Source organism: Bubalus bubalis, chromosome 7 (assembly GCF_019923935.1).
Source record: "Bubalus bubalis isolate 160015118507 breed Murrah chromosome 7, NDDB_SH_1, whole genome shotgun sequence".
NCBI lineage: Eukaryota > Metazoa > Chordata > Mammalia > Artiodactyla > Bovidae > Bubalus > Bubalus bubalis.
The window spans coordinates 90758799-90771200 of record NC_059163.1 but is presented as its reverse complement, the minus strand read 5'-3'; the positions used below and the strand labels follow the sequence as shown (position 1 = coordinate 90771200).

At 40.2% G+C, this 12402-nt stretch overlaps 1 protein-coding gene across 1 annotated transcript in view; it reads left to right on the top strand.

The window, feature by feature from the left end:
- Positions 1 to 12402, top strand: part of EGF (epidermal growth factor) — a 102789-nt gene continuing 90387 nt past the window's right edge. Inside the window, 2 exon segments of the mRNA XM_045166310.1 lie at positions 1 to 556; positions 558 to 613. Coding sequence (XP_045022245.1) covers positions 491 to 556; positions 558 to 613 — 122 coding nt within the window. The 5' untranslated portion in view covers positions 1 to 490.

Below are 12402 nucleotides of genomic sequence, written 5' to 3'. Positions count from 1 at the left end.
GAGAGGGGTGGAGCCAAATAGGCTTTAAAAAGGAAAGACGAGTCATTCTACTCTTCAAAATGAGAAGCCATGTTTGGGGAGGAATCGTATGTCCTTATTTCATTAAGGGTCGTGGTTGGAACTTTCCACCAATTCTTCCCTATTTTCCTTTTTCTATCCTTGGCCCTGCAACTCTGCTTTGTCACAGTGAAGACAGTGGCAGGCCTCCAGTGCATGGCTATTCAACTCTGTGAAATTTGTCATTAGTGTGTCAGATATTTCTTACCAGCTTCCCCAAAACTTAGAGTTTCCCCTCAGGCTGCATTTAGATGCTGTCTTGAGTTGAAGGAGAAGGAGTAGGAGGGCAACAGCAGAGCAACAGAGGAAAAGATACCCCAGAGCTGCAGGCCAACCTGAGTGGACACACTGAGTCAGATGTACCTACCTTGCCCGGGCTGTGCGCAAGCAAAGTCAGCTTACTTGCTATTGAGAGTTCAAGCCCATCAACATCATGCTGCATTTGCTTGTCATTGTGTTGCTGGTAGTTTTCAAATTTAGTTTCGTTAGCCTCTCAGCCCTTGCAGCACTGGAACTGTCCTGAAGGCTCTCCCTCTGGAAATGGGAATTCTACTTGTACAGTTAAGTAATCTAATCAAAAGGAGTTCACATCTTCCCAGAAACTACCTTCTGATACCTGTTCGTTCCATCTTGTATACTTGGCATTTGTTTCCGATTTGTCTTTGGATGTGTATATTTGCTTCCTTTTTGTTTTCAATGCATGTTTGTTTCCTTATTGGCTGTTAGGACTATAAACATCCTATTGGCTGTTAGGACTAACATAATAATTCAAACTATTCTTCTGTGTGTGAGTGAATAGGTCTCATTTTTAACTAGTTGAACATAAACCTCTGTCTTGATTCTGACGTGAGGAGTGATTAAATACTTAGTTGATCAGCTTTATATGGGAAATTGGGGAAACAGATGATTTTTTAAAAATTTTGAAACTGTCTCTAAGCCATAAAGAAAAAAAACATCAACCTTTGAATAACTTTGTATAGGAACTAAGAGGTTGCTAAAAACCAGTGAAAAATGGGGAGGGAATTGGAAACAGATGTAATTCCTTCATTGTGAAAGTTAAGCTAAATTTCAAATTAAACCTCCTGCATTCTCCCCGACAGCTGTTTCTGAAGCTCTGATTCAGCGCCAGTTTTAGTAACAGGTGCATTGTAACTTTGGGAACTGCTAAGAAATGATAACATGCCACAGCCTCTCTCATATTAAATGGGTTCTTAATCAAGAGGAAGTGGGAATTCTACTGAATGCAAAACAGCAATCCTGAGTAAGAATTTATTTTAATCCTTGGTGGCTCTCCAACCTGTTGCTGAAATAGGGCAGTCATTTCCATTCACTAAAGGGCATAAACTGCCCTGATATTCCTTTCTTGTCATTTTACCCTTTTGAGAAGAGGTCTGGCTCCCCAGAAGAGGTAGATTGAGGGAAACAGTAAATTTCCCAGAAGAGAAAGAGAAGCCTCTGGAAATTAGCACAAAATAATGGGAATAAAGGGAACAGTTCTGAACCAAACTGCTGACATTGGGCTCCTGTCCTGGCTCTCCTGTAAAGGAAATTACATGAATGAGGAGGTCAAGGCTCTGTCACCAGGGAGCACTCACTGGAATGGGTGAGCAGAACCCTAGGGTATTAGAAGGAAGGACTGAGTTCTAATTATCTCTGGGTCCCCAGCACCTGGAACTGTCATAGTTTATACTCAGTAAATTCGTGGTTTATACTCAGTAAATTCTTGCTGAATGAATGAGTATCCCTGACTTGATAATGCAAGTCCTAAACAATAAAAGCAAAAAAGGAATGACAGGGACTTTCCTGGAGGTCCAATGGTTATTCTCTAAGCTTCTACTGCAGGGGGCTCAGGTTCCATCCCTAGTCTCATTGGGGAACTAAAATTCCACATGTTGTGCAGTGCAGCCAAAAAAAAAAAAAAAATGACAAAAAGCAAAAATAACCCCATGAGCCGGTGACTCAGCTGTTGGAGGCAGAGCTTTTGAGCACAGTTTTTGTCGAGCAGCCTGGACCCTCTTTGGGTTGGGAGAGAGTAATTGGCAAGTGACTACAGCCAGGCATCTGCATGGGATGCAAAGAGAGAGTGGGAACCAGTCAAGAAGCAGAAACTGAGAGAGAAAAAATAAGATGCAAATGAACTGCTGTACATGCCCTTAGAGTCTCAAGGAACTCGCTGCTAACAAGGAAACCTACACCTCGTGCTTCTCACTAGTCTCTGCTGGTGGCTCAAAAGTGCCTTCACTGAGGCTGGTTGAAGAAATAAACCTGAAGCCCAGGACAGAGACAATGAGTTAGGAGGACTGTGTCACAAAATGGAAGGAACCGAGGTTTTAGAGGCAAACATACCTTATTTCAAATCTATGCTACCTAGTTAATACTGGAGCTATAGTGGAATATATTGTAATTCCCTGGTGGCTCAGTCAAGTAAAGGATCTATCTGCAATGCAGGAGGAAGCCTGCAGCACAGGTGACCGGGGTTCAATCCCTGGATCTGGAAGATCCCCTGGAGAAGGAAATGGCAACCCACTGCAGTATTCCTGCCTGGAAAATCCCACGGACAGAGGAGCCTGTGGGCTGCAGTCCATGGGATCGCAACAGTCAGAAATGACTTAATGACTAAACCACAACTACATAGTGGAATATTGCTGAAAAATAATAATACCCCCTTTCGAAATTGTTGTGGGGATCCCATGGGATAATATGGGAAATGCACTTACCACAGAGGCTGGCAGATTGTGCTTAATAAATATCCTCTTGGCTCCATATCTTGGCTAAATCTCTTTGATCAAATCATGTCACAAGATGCCTTATTTGAACACTGCAGTGACATGGCCCAGACCCCATGGAGGGTGGAATGTCTGGATGCCACTATGTGACTCTGACTCTTTGTTCCCTCATTCCTTGCAAGTCAAAGGCTTAAAGCCTCTACTTGACACTCCATGTCTTACGTTAGCCAATAACTGCCCAGGTCGCACCCTATGCCCATGCATTTCAGAAGATATTATTTCTCTCTAAATAGATATGGTGCCATCATCTATTTTTCCTCTAATTAAATTTTACTTGCCTTATTCCTCACCCTTGGCATTGAGACAGACCACGTGTGGCCAGCCTGACCCAGGAGGAAGAATCCTTTGTGGTCTGATTCAGGTAACTTTATGCCCTGTTGTCTTGAACGTGACTATGAGCCTGATAAACCAAGTGGTAACGCAGACGTGGGTTTTCTTTTCATTTCTCCCCTCCCCCATGCCTCCTGCTGCTATTGCTTCTTTTTGTTTTTTTTCTAATCACTGAGTATTCTGTTAACTTCTGTTTGGGCTACACTACAAAAGGAGAGCAATAAGAAAAAGTGCTGTCAAGTGGCTTTTGAACTTTCAAGCCTATTTTCCTTGGAGGAGAAATAGCAATTGAAAAGGAACTTTTCCTGTTTGATGTCTCTGCCTGCATTATTTATATGAACTTTCCTGGCTCAGAGGTTCAAGTGTCTGCCTGCAATGCGGGAGACCTGGGCTCGATCCCTGGGTGGGGAAGATCCTCTGGAGAAGGAAATGGCAACCCACTCCAGTATTCTTGCCTGGAGAATCCCATGGACGGAGGAGCCTGGTGGGCTACAGTCCACAGGGTCGCAGAGTCAGAAACGACTGAGCGACTTCACTTTCACTTTCCTGGTAAATAGAGTGATGAAGAAATGCAGGCCAAACCTCAGCACTAGTCAGCCATCTGGGGAGGTCACCTTTAGCAGTAAACAGTGAAATCACTGATTTCAGCACCGGCTAGGGTTTGGTCAGCTTCCCTGTTACGTGCAAACCAGAGTAATTCCATGACCAAAATCTGGTTTATTTTTTCAGCTAGAGTTATGCAAAAGCTTTTTCAAAAAAAAAAAACAAAAACAAAAAACAACTGCTCAGAAATCACAGGAATGATCTTGATTCATACCACATGAATAAAACCATCCCCTAAGTCCTTGTAGCAGAAAGTGAAGAGGAACTAAAAAGCCTCTTGATGAAAGTGAAAGAGGAGAGTGAAAAAGTTGGCTTAAAGCTCGAAGATCATGGCATCTGGTCCCATCACTTCATGGGAAATAAATGGGGAAACAGTGGAAACAGTGTCAGACTTGATTTTTTGGGGCTCCAAAATCACTGCAGATGGTGACTGCAGCCATGAAATTAAAAGACGCTTCCTCTTTGGAGGGAAAGTTATGACTAACCTAGAAAACATATTAAAAAGCAGAGACATTACTTTGCCAACAAAGGTCCTTCTAGTCAAGGCTATGGTTTTTCCAGTGGTCATGTATGGATGTGAGAGTTGGACTGTGAAGAAGGCTGAGCACCAAAGAATTGATGCTTTTGAACTGTGGTGTTGGAGAAGACTCTTGAGAGTCCCTTGGACTGCAAGGAGATCCAACCAGTCCATTCTAAAGGAGATCAGCCCTGGGATTTCTTTGGAAGGAATGATGCTAAAGCTGAAACTCCAGTACTTTGGCCACCTCATGGGAAGAGTTGACTCAATGGAAAAGACCCTGATGCTGGGAGGGATTGGGGGCAGGAGGAGAAGGGGACGACAGAGGATGAGATGGCTGGATGGCATTGCCAACTCGATAGATGTGAGTTTGAGTGAACTCTGGGAGTTGGTGATGGACAGGGAGGCCTGGTGTGCAATGATTCATGGGGTCACAAAGAGTCGGACACGACTGAGTGACTGAACTGAACTGAACTTACATATTGTCTCTCAATCCAGACAGTTAAAATATCAAACATAACACCTCAGATGAAAGGAAACAAAAATTCCTTAACTGGAAAATACGTCTTCTAAAATCTGTTCAACATTCTTAATATTTTAGTCACTTTGATTATAGTGGAGAAAAATTGGAGAAGAAATTAGTAACTTTCCAATATATGTAAATTACCTAATCTATTTCAGCAGTTATTTTAATGAAGCAGTTTTGTTTGTTCTAAACAAAAAAAGACTCAACAACTAGCCTGAATAGCTAGAGAACTTTTTCAGAATGTCCAGGCCAGTTTTAAAGAATGTACTTTTCTTCAAGGAATTTCTCAATATTTTTCAAGACACTCTCAAATTCCATAAAACAGCTTAGTGTTAAGTTGTAGTAATAACTCCAAATTTGAGCAATCCTAGAGCTAAGGAACCGGAGAAGGCAATGGCAACCCACTCTAATACTCTTGCCTGGAAAATCCCATTGACGGAGGAGCCTGGTAGGCTGCAGTCCATGGGGTTGCGAAGAGTCGGACACGACTGAGCGACTTCACTCTCACACATTGGAGAAGGAAATGGCAACCCACTCCAGTGTTCTTGCCTGGAGAATCCCAGGGACAGGGGAGCCTGGTGGGCTGCTGTCTATGGGGTCGCACAGAATCGGACACAACTGAAGTGACTCAGCAGCAGCAGAGCTAAGGAACAAAACGTGAGCTTCATTATGTTGTAGTTTCTAATGTTAAAATTAACTTTAAGAAAGAACCAGGAACAAAAATAACAGCAACAACAAAACCTTGACCATCAGAGTGTAATTGTCCCCACTGTCGATTTACTTCTTGCCTCTAGGTCAGTACTTTCATCCAGAATGCTAATACTACTCACCATGAAGACAGTATTATCTGGATATTAGGTGAACCAGGAATGAAGATTTATTTTGTAGAGATTCTTTTTTAACAATAATGTTAATAAATATTGGCTTTGTATATTATCACTCCAGGCATGTCCCCAGCTGTCCCAGTTGTTGGGATCCATAAGAAGATGACTGGGATCTGGGCCTGGAAGGATGAGTGATGTTTTTGTCAGGTGAGAAGAAGAAAAAATTACTTTAAATAGAAGTGACCTTTATAGTTCTTGAAAGGTCTTGCTGTATCAGAAAATATTTTATATGGCCAATGTTACTAACCTCTGAGGGCAGTTGTAGACTAAAACATACAAATATGTTTTTCTTTAGGAGATCTTTTTCCTTAACATCATCATTCAAAGCTTTCCTTTGATGCTGGAAATTAGTTAATGTGTAGAAATTTCAGTCTCTTTAGCTGAATACAAGGCGGGAATGTCTGTTCTCATCACCTCTTGACCTTTCTGAGTCTGGAGTTTGAATTGGTGTATGCACCTGTCTTCACTTAAGACCTTGATTTTGGGATTCTCCCAAGCCTAGCCATGCTGATGTCACTCAGAGTCTGGATTTTCCAGGATACTCCCTGGAGTGTGTGTGAGTGTGACAGTGATTCATGGTTTGCACGGATTTATTTGCTAAGCCCCATCCAGTGTAGAATGGATGAAGGCTTTCAGAGGAACACATTATCTGCCTCCTCACTTTAGAGCTGCCTATCAGGGTGCTATGGACCAGCTTTGTGTGTAGTAAGTAGATCTCATTCATGACGTAGTTCTTTTTGTGGATGCTTGGTAGCTAGGATACAGACAGCCCTAACAACCTCAGAGCAGCTGTCTTATTCTTTAGCACCTGGTTTGTCAGTTGAGAAATAGTATTTTATTTCATTCATTTCAATGCCTTTCTGGTTAAAATTTCAGAAGCTTGAAGAATCATCTTTCTTCTTCTATAAACTATCCTTGAATAAATAGGTCAAAGATGGAAGATTCTTGAAACTCAACACTGTCATAATATATGGCTGCTGACACCAGTCCTCTGCATTTTGGGTCCTTCCCTAATGAGGTTTCAAAACATGCCCAGAGGTAGAACCTACTAGGGATATTTTGGTGTTTCTTTCTTTCCCTCTGAAGCTTACAATTATTCTGTTAACTGTAGAAACTTGATTTTTTCTTGGTTTGCAAGGAAATTACAAAGGTTACTATCATTAATGGTGATTTACCCAGTGTGTGGAAATGTATATATTTTAAGATTCAACCAACATTGTTCAGAATTTTAAAAGCGCTAAGTGGATTAAAAGTCATTATGTTTTGGAAAACACATTTGAAACAAATTCTGAAACTTTTATACTTCTTGGCTATTCTAATGAATCATGGCAAAAATTTCATGTAAGAGGGGAAATAATAAGGTATGTGGAGAAAACTTTCCATTGTGAGCCTCAGCACATTTAAAAAGCACCCAACAAGGTTCATGAAAGGATAATAGGAGATTGTCTTCCAACATCAAGGTGTTATCTTCTGCAACAGAAAGCTAAAGAGAAGCACCTTCTGCGTGGATATTCCTCTTTGATGCAGATTATGTTGACACATGTGAAATGACCATGTTTTTTGCTACTAAAGAGACAGGATAAAGTGCCCTTTTCAAACAGAGGATATATTTTAGACAGAGTGAATTTTGGTTGGTGCTTTATACAAGTGGATTGATTTTTGTCCCAGGAAACCTGGAGCTGTTTCAGACCGGTGGTGGTTCCTGTGCCCCACTCGCTTATCGCTTTGCATTGCGTGAAGGAATCCTCTCATGCCTGGTCAGTGCACCCAGCCTGGCAGGTCCTGCTAGGCCTCAACTCCTGAAATGGACAAGGTCCAATTATGTAGTTGATATGAGATGCTAATACTTAGCTCACAGGATTGTTGTGAAGACTGGATAAATTTGGTAAGGTGCTTAGAATCTTGCCTGACACACAGTGTATTCCCACTAAATATTATCTATTGTGCTACCAAACACAGTAAGATAACGCATATTAGAAACACCTTTGCTTTGTTTAAGTTTTCTAATACCCATTCCTTCAGATTTTCAACAATTCTTAGAGAAATGTGAAGTTTGTTTCTTGGCATGAGCCAGGTCCTAGCAATCATCTTATCCTGGGTGTTCTCTGGTAGAATATGAACAATGGAAGTGGTGACTTAGGAAATAACTAAATTCCAACACTTCTTATTTTCTTTTTGTTTCTGTCTGTCTAGAAACACTCAGAATGTAGTACCTATAGGCAAATAATTGTTCAACCTTTCGATGTGGGGAATATTGTTGTAAAGGTAGGAGAAGATAATTGTGTTAGTTATAAATAAGACCAATATCAAATTTTTTACCTTTAATAAATTTTTACAGATTTAATCAATTAGTTAATTTTGAGGACTTCTTTAAAAGAGTTGAGCTTTTTTTGTCTTTTGGGAGAGGTTGTTTGTTTTAGGTTATTATTTTATTTTCCTTATCAAAGCTCATAATGACGCATTATTGATTTGGTATTTGAAGTTTAGAGAAGCAGAGAGCGGAAACCTTTCACAGAAAATAGGGGTTAAGATGGAAAATATCTATTTACGGTTTACCACAAGCTTAGGCTTCTTTACAAAAATGCTGCAAACTGGGAAACTATTGAGTTCTGTAAGACAGGCAAGATGGGAATTGATATGTTAGATTAGAAAGGATCTTCAAAATCATCTAACTCAACTGCCTCATGTGACAGATCAGAGGTTGAAATCCAGAGAGATGAGGTAACTCACCAGGATCCTAAGAGAACCAGAACTCAGGACCCTCAATGCATTGTACAGAATTTACCAAGAACATGCTGCCCCCCACAACTGATTGTTGAAAGCCCACCAGTGTAATGATTTCATTACTTCTTTCTACTGAAAAGTATTAATAGTGTTAATCTGGCTTAGGGAAAGTCCCTTATTAAGTCTCTATATTGAAAGCACTTGGAAAGTAGGACTATGTCCTCATAAACACACCAATACACCAATGAATTAATTTAAATCAACTCAACAAACACTTATGAAACATCAGTTGTGTGTTTGGGCCGACAGTGAGGACATCACTGACGATGCCCACTATCCTGGGGACAGTGAGGTTCCCAGCTTAGAAGGTGGGCTGCAGGGTAGGCTACAGCTTACCTCATGACTTATGGGCTTTTATCAAAACTAACGCTCACAAAATCTGACAAGTGCCTTAAAAACCCTCCTGCAAAGGAAGTAAATATGGCAGATAATGCTAATACGCCCAAGAGGATAATGAGGGAAGAACTGCACTGACCCTTATTCCTTGTTGACTGCAGAAGGGATAACAATGTTTAGGTTTGACCAAAAAAAGAGAAATTAACAAGAAGGAAGTCTTGGATTTACACTTATTATAGTTATTACTAGTGATAAATCTTGAAACGAGTGAAAATTTGCCTCAAAACATTAGCTAATGAAGCCATCAAGACAAGCAAGATATTTAGTAATGAGAATCCAGAAGGTGAAAAATTAACTTTTTATGATTTTCACAATTATGTTCAAAATTACAATACATAAGACTGCATTTACTAAACTTACTGATAAAATGTTACAAGGCTTCCTTGAGGTTCTTGACTTTATAGCAAAAATGGTACTTGTTCTTCCTGCTTTCCACTACGGTAAAACATGCCTAAAATAATACGTGGAAAACCACATAACAACAGATTAAATGTGTTCTTTTGTCAGCAACTACTACTGAGAGCTTCACAGAAAGCATTACTAAAATTTTAAGAAAAATAATACAGTTTGAGAGTAAAAGTGTTTCTGATATATCTCAGGTTATGGTATTTTTATTTACTGAGAACTCACTACATGTAGGTGGAGAAGGCAATGGCACCCCACGCCAGTACTCTTGCCTGGAGAATCCCATGGATGGAGGAGCCAGTAGGCTGCAGTCCATGGGGTCACTAAGAGTCGGGCACGACTGAAGCGACTTAGCAGCAGCAGCAGCAGCACTATATGTAGGGGAAAATTCGAAGGACTTGGCATGAATTTATTTAGTCTTCATAATAATGAAGTAAATACGATTATCATTTCCATTTCCAAGATGAAGGAACCTATGCACAGAGAGGTTAAGTAATGAACTGAAAGTCACTCGGCCATTATAGCTAATAGCAGAGCCAGTAACGAGTCCACATGGGTATTCTATCTCCAGTGCCAGTGATCTTAGCCACATTTGTGTCACTTCTCTACTTCAGCAATGAAATGTACAAAGAACTGAGATACCTTTTCATAAGCCAGTAAAAGAAACACGCATCAGAGAAGAAATTGTTTTCAGTAGTCAAGGACTTCTTGACTTCTTTATATATTAACAAATATATTATGAAAAAAATTGTTCACCTGTATCCAGAGACAGTAGAGCCGCTGCATTTACTGGAGCATCAACAAAAACTCTTGGGTGAGATAATAGTGGACCCTTGCCGGGAGCAGGAGCTCCACCCATGACAAAGGTCATGAGGAAGGAGGCTCGGCATACGCAAAGGCGGGATCAAGCCTCAGGAGTCCCCCTGGAAATTCTTGAGCATCTACCCCCAAAACCAGAGTTTGCCTACTTTCTGCTTTGTGCTCTCACCTACACCTCTGACTTTACGGGGGGCTGTCCCCCACTACCTCTCTCTGAAAAAAAAGAGTTAACTTACAGCTCCAGTTAATAAAGTTCCTGGGTGTGATAGTGTTTCAACCTACAAACTCCTTTGGAAGTCCTCTAGCCTGCCTGAATAGGTTTTTCCGGCCACATGTGATTGCTCAGAGCCTCCCAACTGTGAGAGGCATGAGATGTTCTAAACTGTCTAAATACAGATTCCTTTGAGCAGTTAAAGGATTGATTAGAAATTGTATTGGTGAAGGGTTTTTCACTTGTTGGGCCAAAGTTTGCTGCTAAGTCTCCATATCCCTTACCTGCTGTGTCCCTGGCAGTGTATTGATTAATATGATTGGTGTAAGTAGTAGCTTTAATGTTTGTAACCTTGGACCCTTGAGTTAATTCTTTTTCTTGTTATAGCCCACCATACCTTTGCCCTATAGGAATGCAACTTTATCTAATGCTTTTGGAGGGTGGCGCCTGACTTTAGAATAATCACCTTTAGAGAAAAATAAGTTTCTTAAAATGTTAACAGGCCTCCGGGCCAGAAGATTATGCAAATCACCTAAACTTTTGCATATGATAACTTTGCAGGAAGAAAGCTTGGCTTACTGCATGACTCTACCCCTTCCCCCATTATCCTCTATGCATAACTTAAAAACTTCTTTGGAAAATAAAGTGCGGGCCTTGTTCACCAAAACTTGGTCTCCGCATGTCGTTCTTTCTCTCACGTTCTGGCTGAATTATTCAGCCTCTTTTCTCCACTGAATTTCCTCACTGAGCTATCCTTATTTAACCACTCTATATCCTTACTTAACGTTTAATTAAGCAATTGTTTCCTGATCCTCGCCGACGCCGTCCCCGCTTCGAATTCCCTGGATCCACTGGGGCTGGACCCCGGCAGACCCTACAGTACAGTCTCCACAGTTTTGCAGGGAAACAGGGCAGCAAAAACACTGAAACTGGAATTGCACAAAATGCAGTGGGATGTCACTGATGTCATTATTCCTATAAAAGCAAGGCTAAACTAGATTCTTTATAATACTTTGTAGTGAACAGAGAGTAACCATGAAAATGTTAATATTTGCCCTACATGCTTTCTGCAGAGTATCTGGAAGTAAAGCACTTATGACAACAATCAAATATTGCATATTTTTCTTTTAAAAAGAGACAAGTATTAAAAAATTTTTTTGTACCTTTTCTGTGATAAGTTGATGTCACAGGTGTGCTACTCAAAAAATAACTAAAACAACAGAAATTTATCCCTCCACGTTAAAGATGACAGTCTAATTGGTGAAAAAGCAATTTGCTGATTGACGAAGAAAGTAGTTTGAAAACTGACTTTGGAAATGTTTTTTTCCATGTGATTTGGTTGTTGAATCAATGTCAGTATGTCATTTATTAAAGACACTCATGTCTGCATTCTTAAAATTACTCCTGTATGCAGAATTTTCCAAACTGTTTTTAAAAACTTCTAAATAAAGGATTTTTCTCCCTTCAATTCCACTTGCTTAAAATATAAAATGCAACACCTGGTTAGTTTATATTTACTGATTAAAATTACAGGAAGGAAGAAATTTGCTAGTCTAATTCAATAAAATTTGTGAATAGCTGATAGATATAATTAAAAAGGCCTATTCTAAGAATTTATAAATACAGCCAGTGAAGCATTTTCTTGTATTTGATATAGATATAATTGTGAAATATCCTTTTTGTCTATTACAGTTATCAAAGACTAAATAGCAAAACACAATGAACTTTTAACCAAATTTTTGAATTCCTATATCATATTTACCCTGGAGGAGGGCATGGCAGCCCACTCCAGTATTCTTGCCTGGAGAATCCCCATGGACAGAGTAGCCTGGCGGGCTACAGTCCATGGAGTCACAAAGAGTTGGACACAACTGAGTGACTAAATACATATCATATTTAATTTTTTTCAGTAGATGCAAATGAATCAGAAAGTGACGCATACTCTCAATTTACAACATGCAGAAGGACTTTTGGGACTGTGCAACATCCCCAGTTGGAAATGTCCAGCAGAAAATAGAAAATATAAGGGGAAAACTCAGAGAACAGGTCAAGGTAGTGACTTCTGAGTCGTGCTGTGTGTGTGT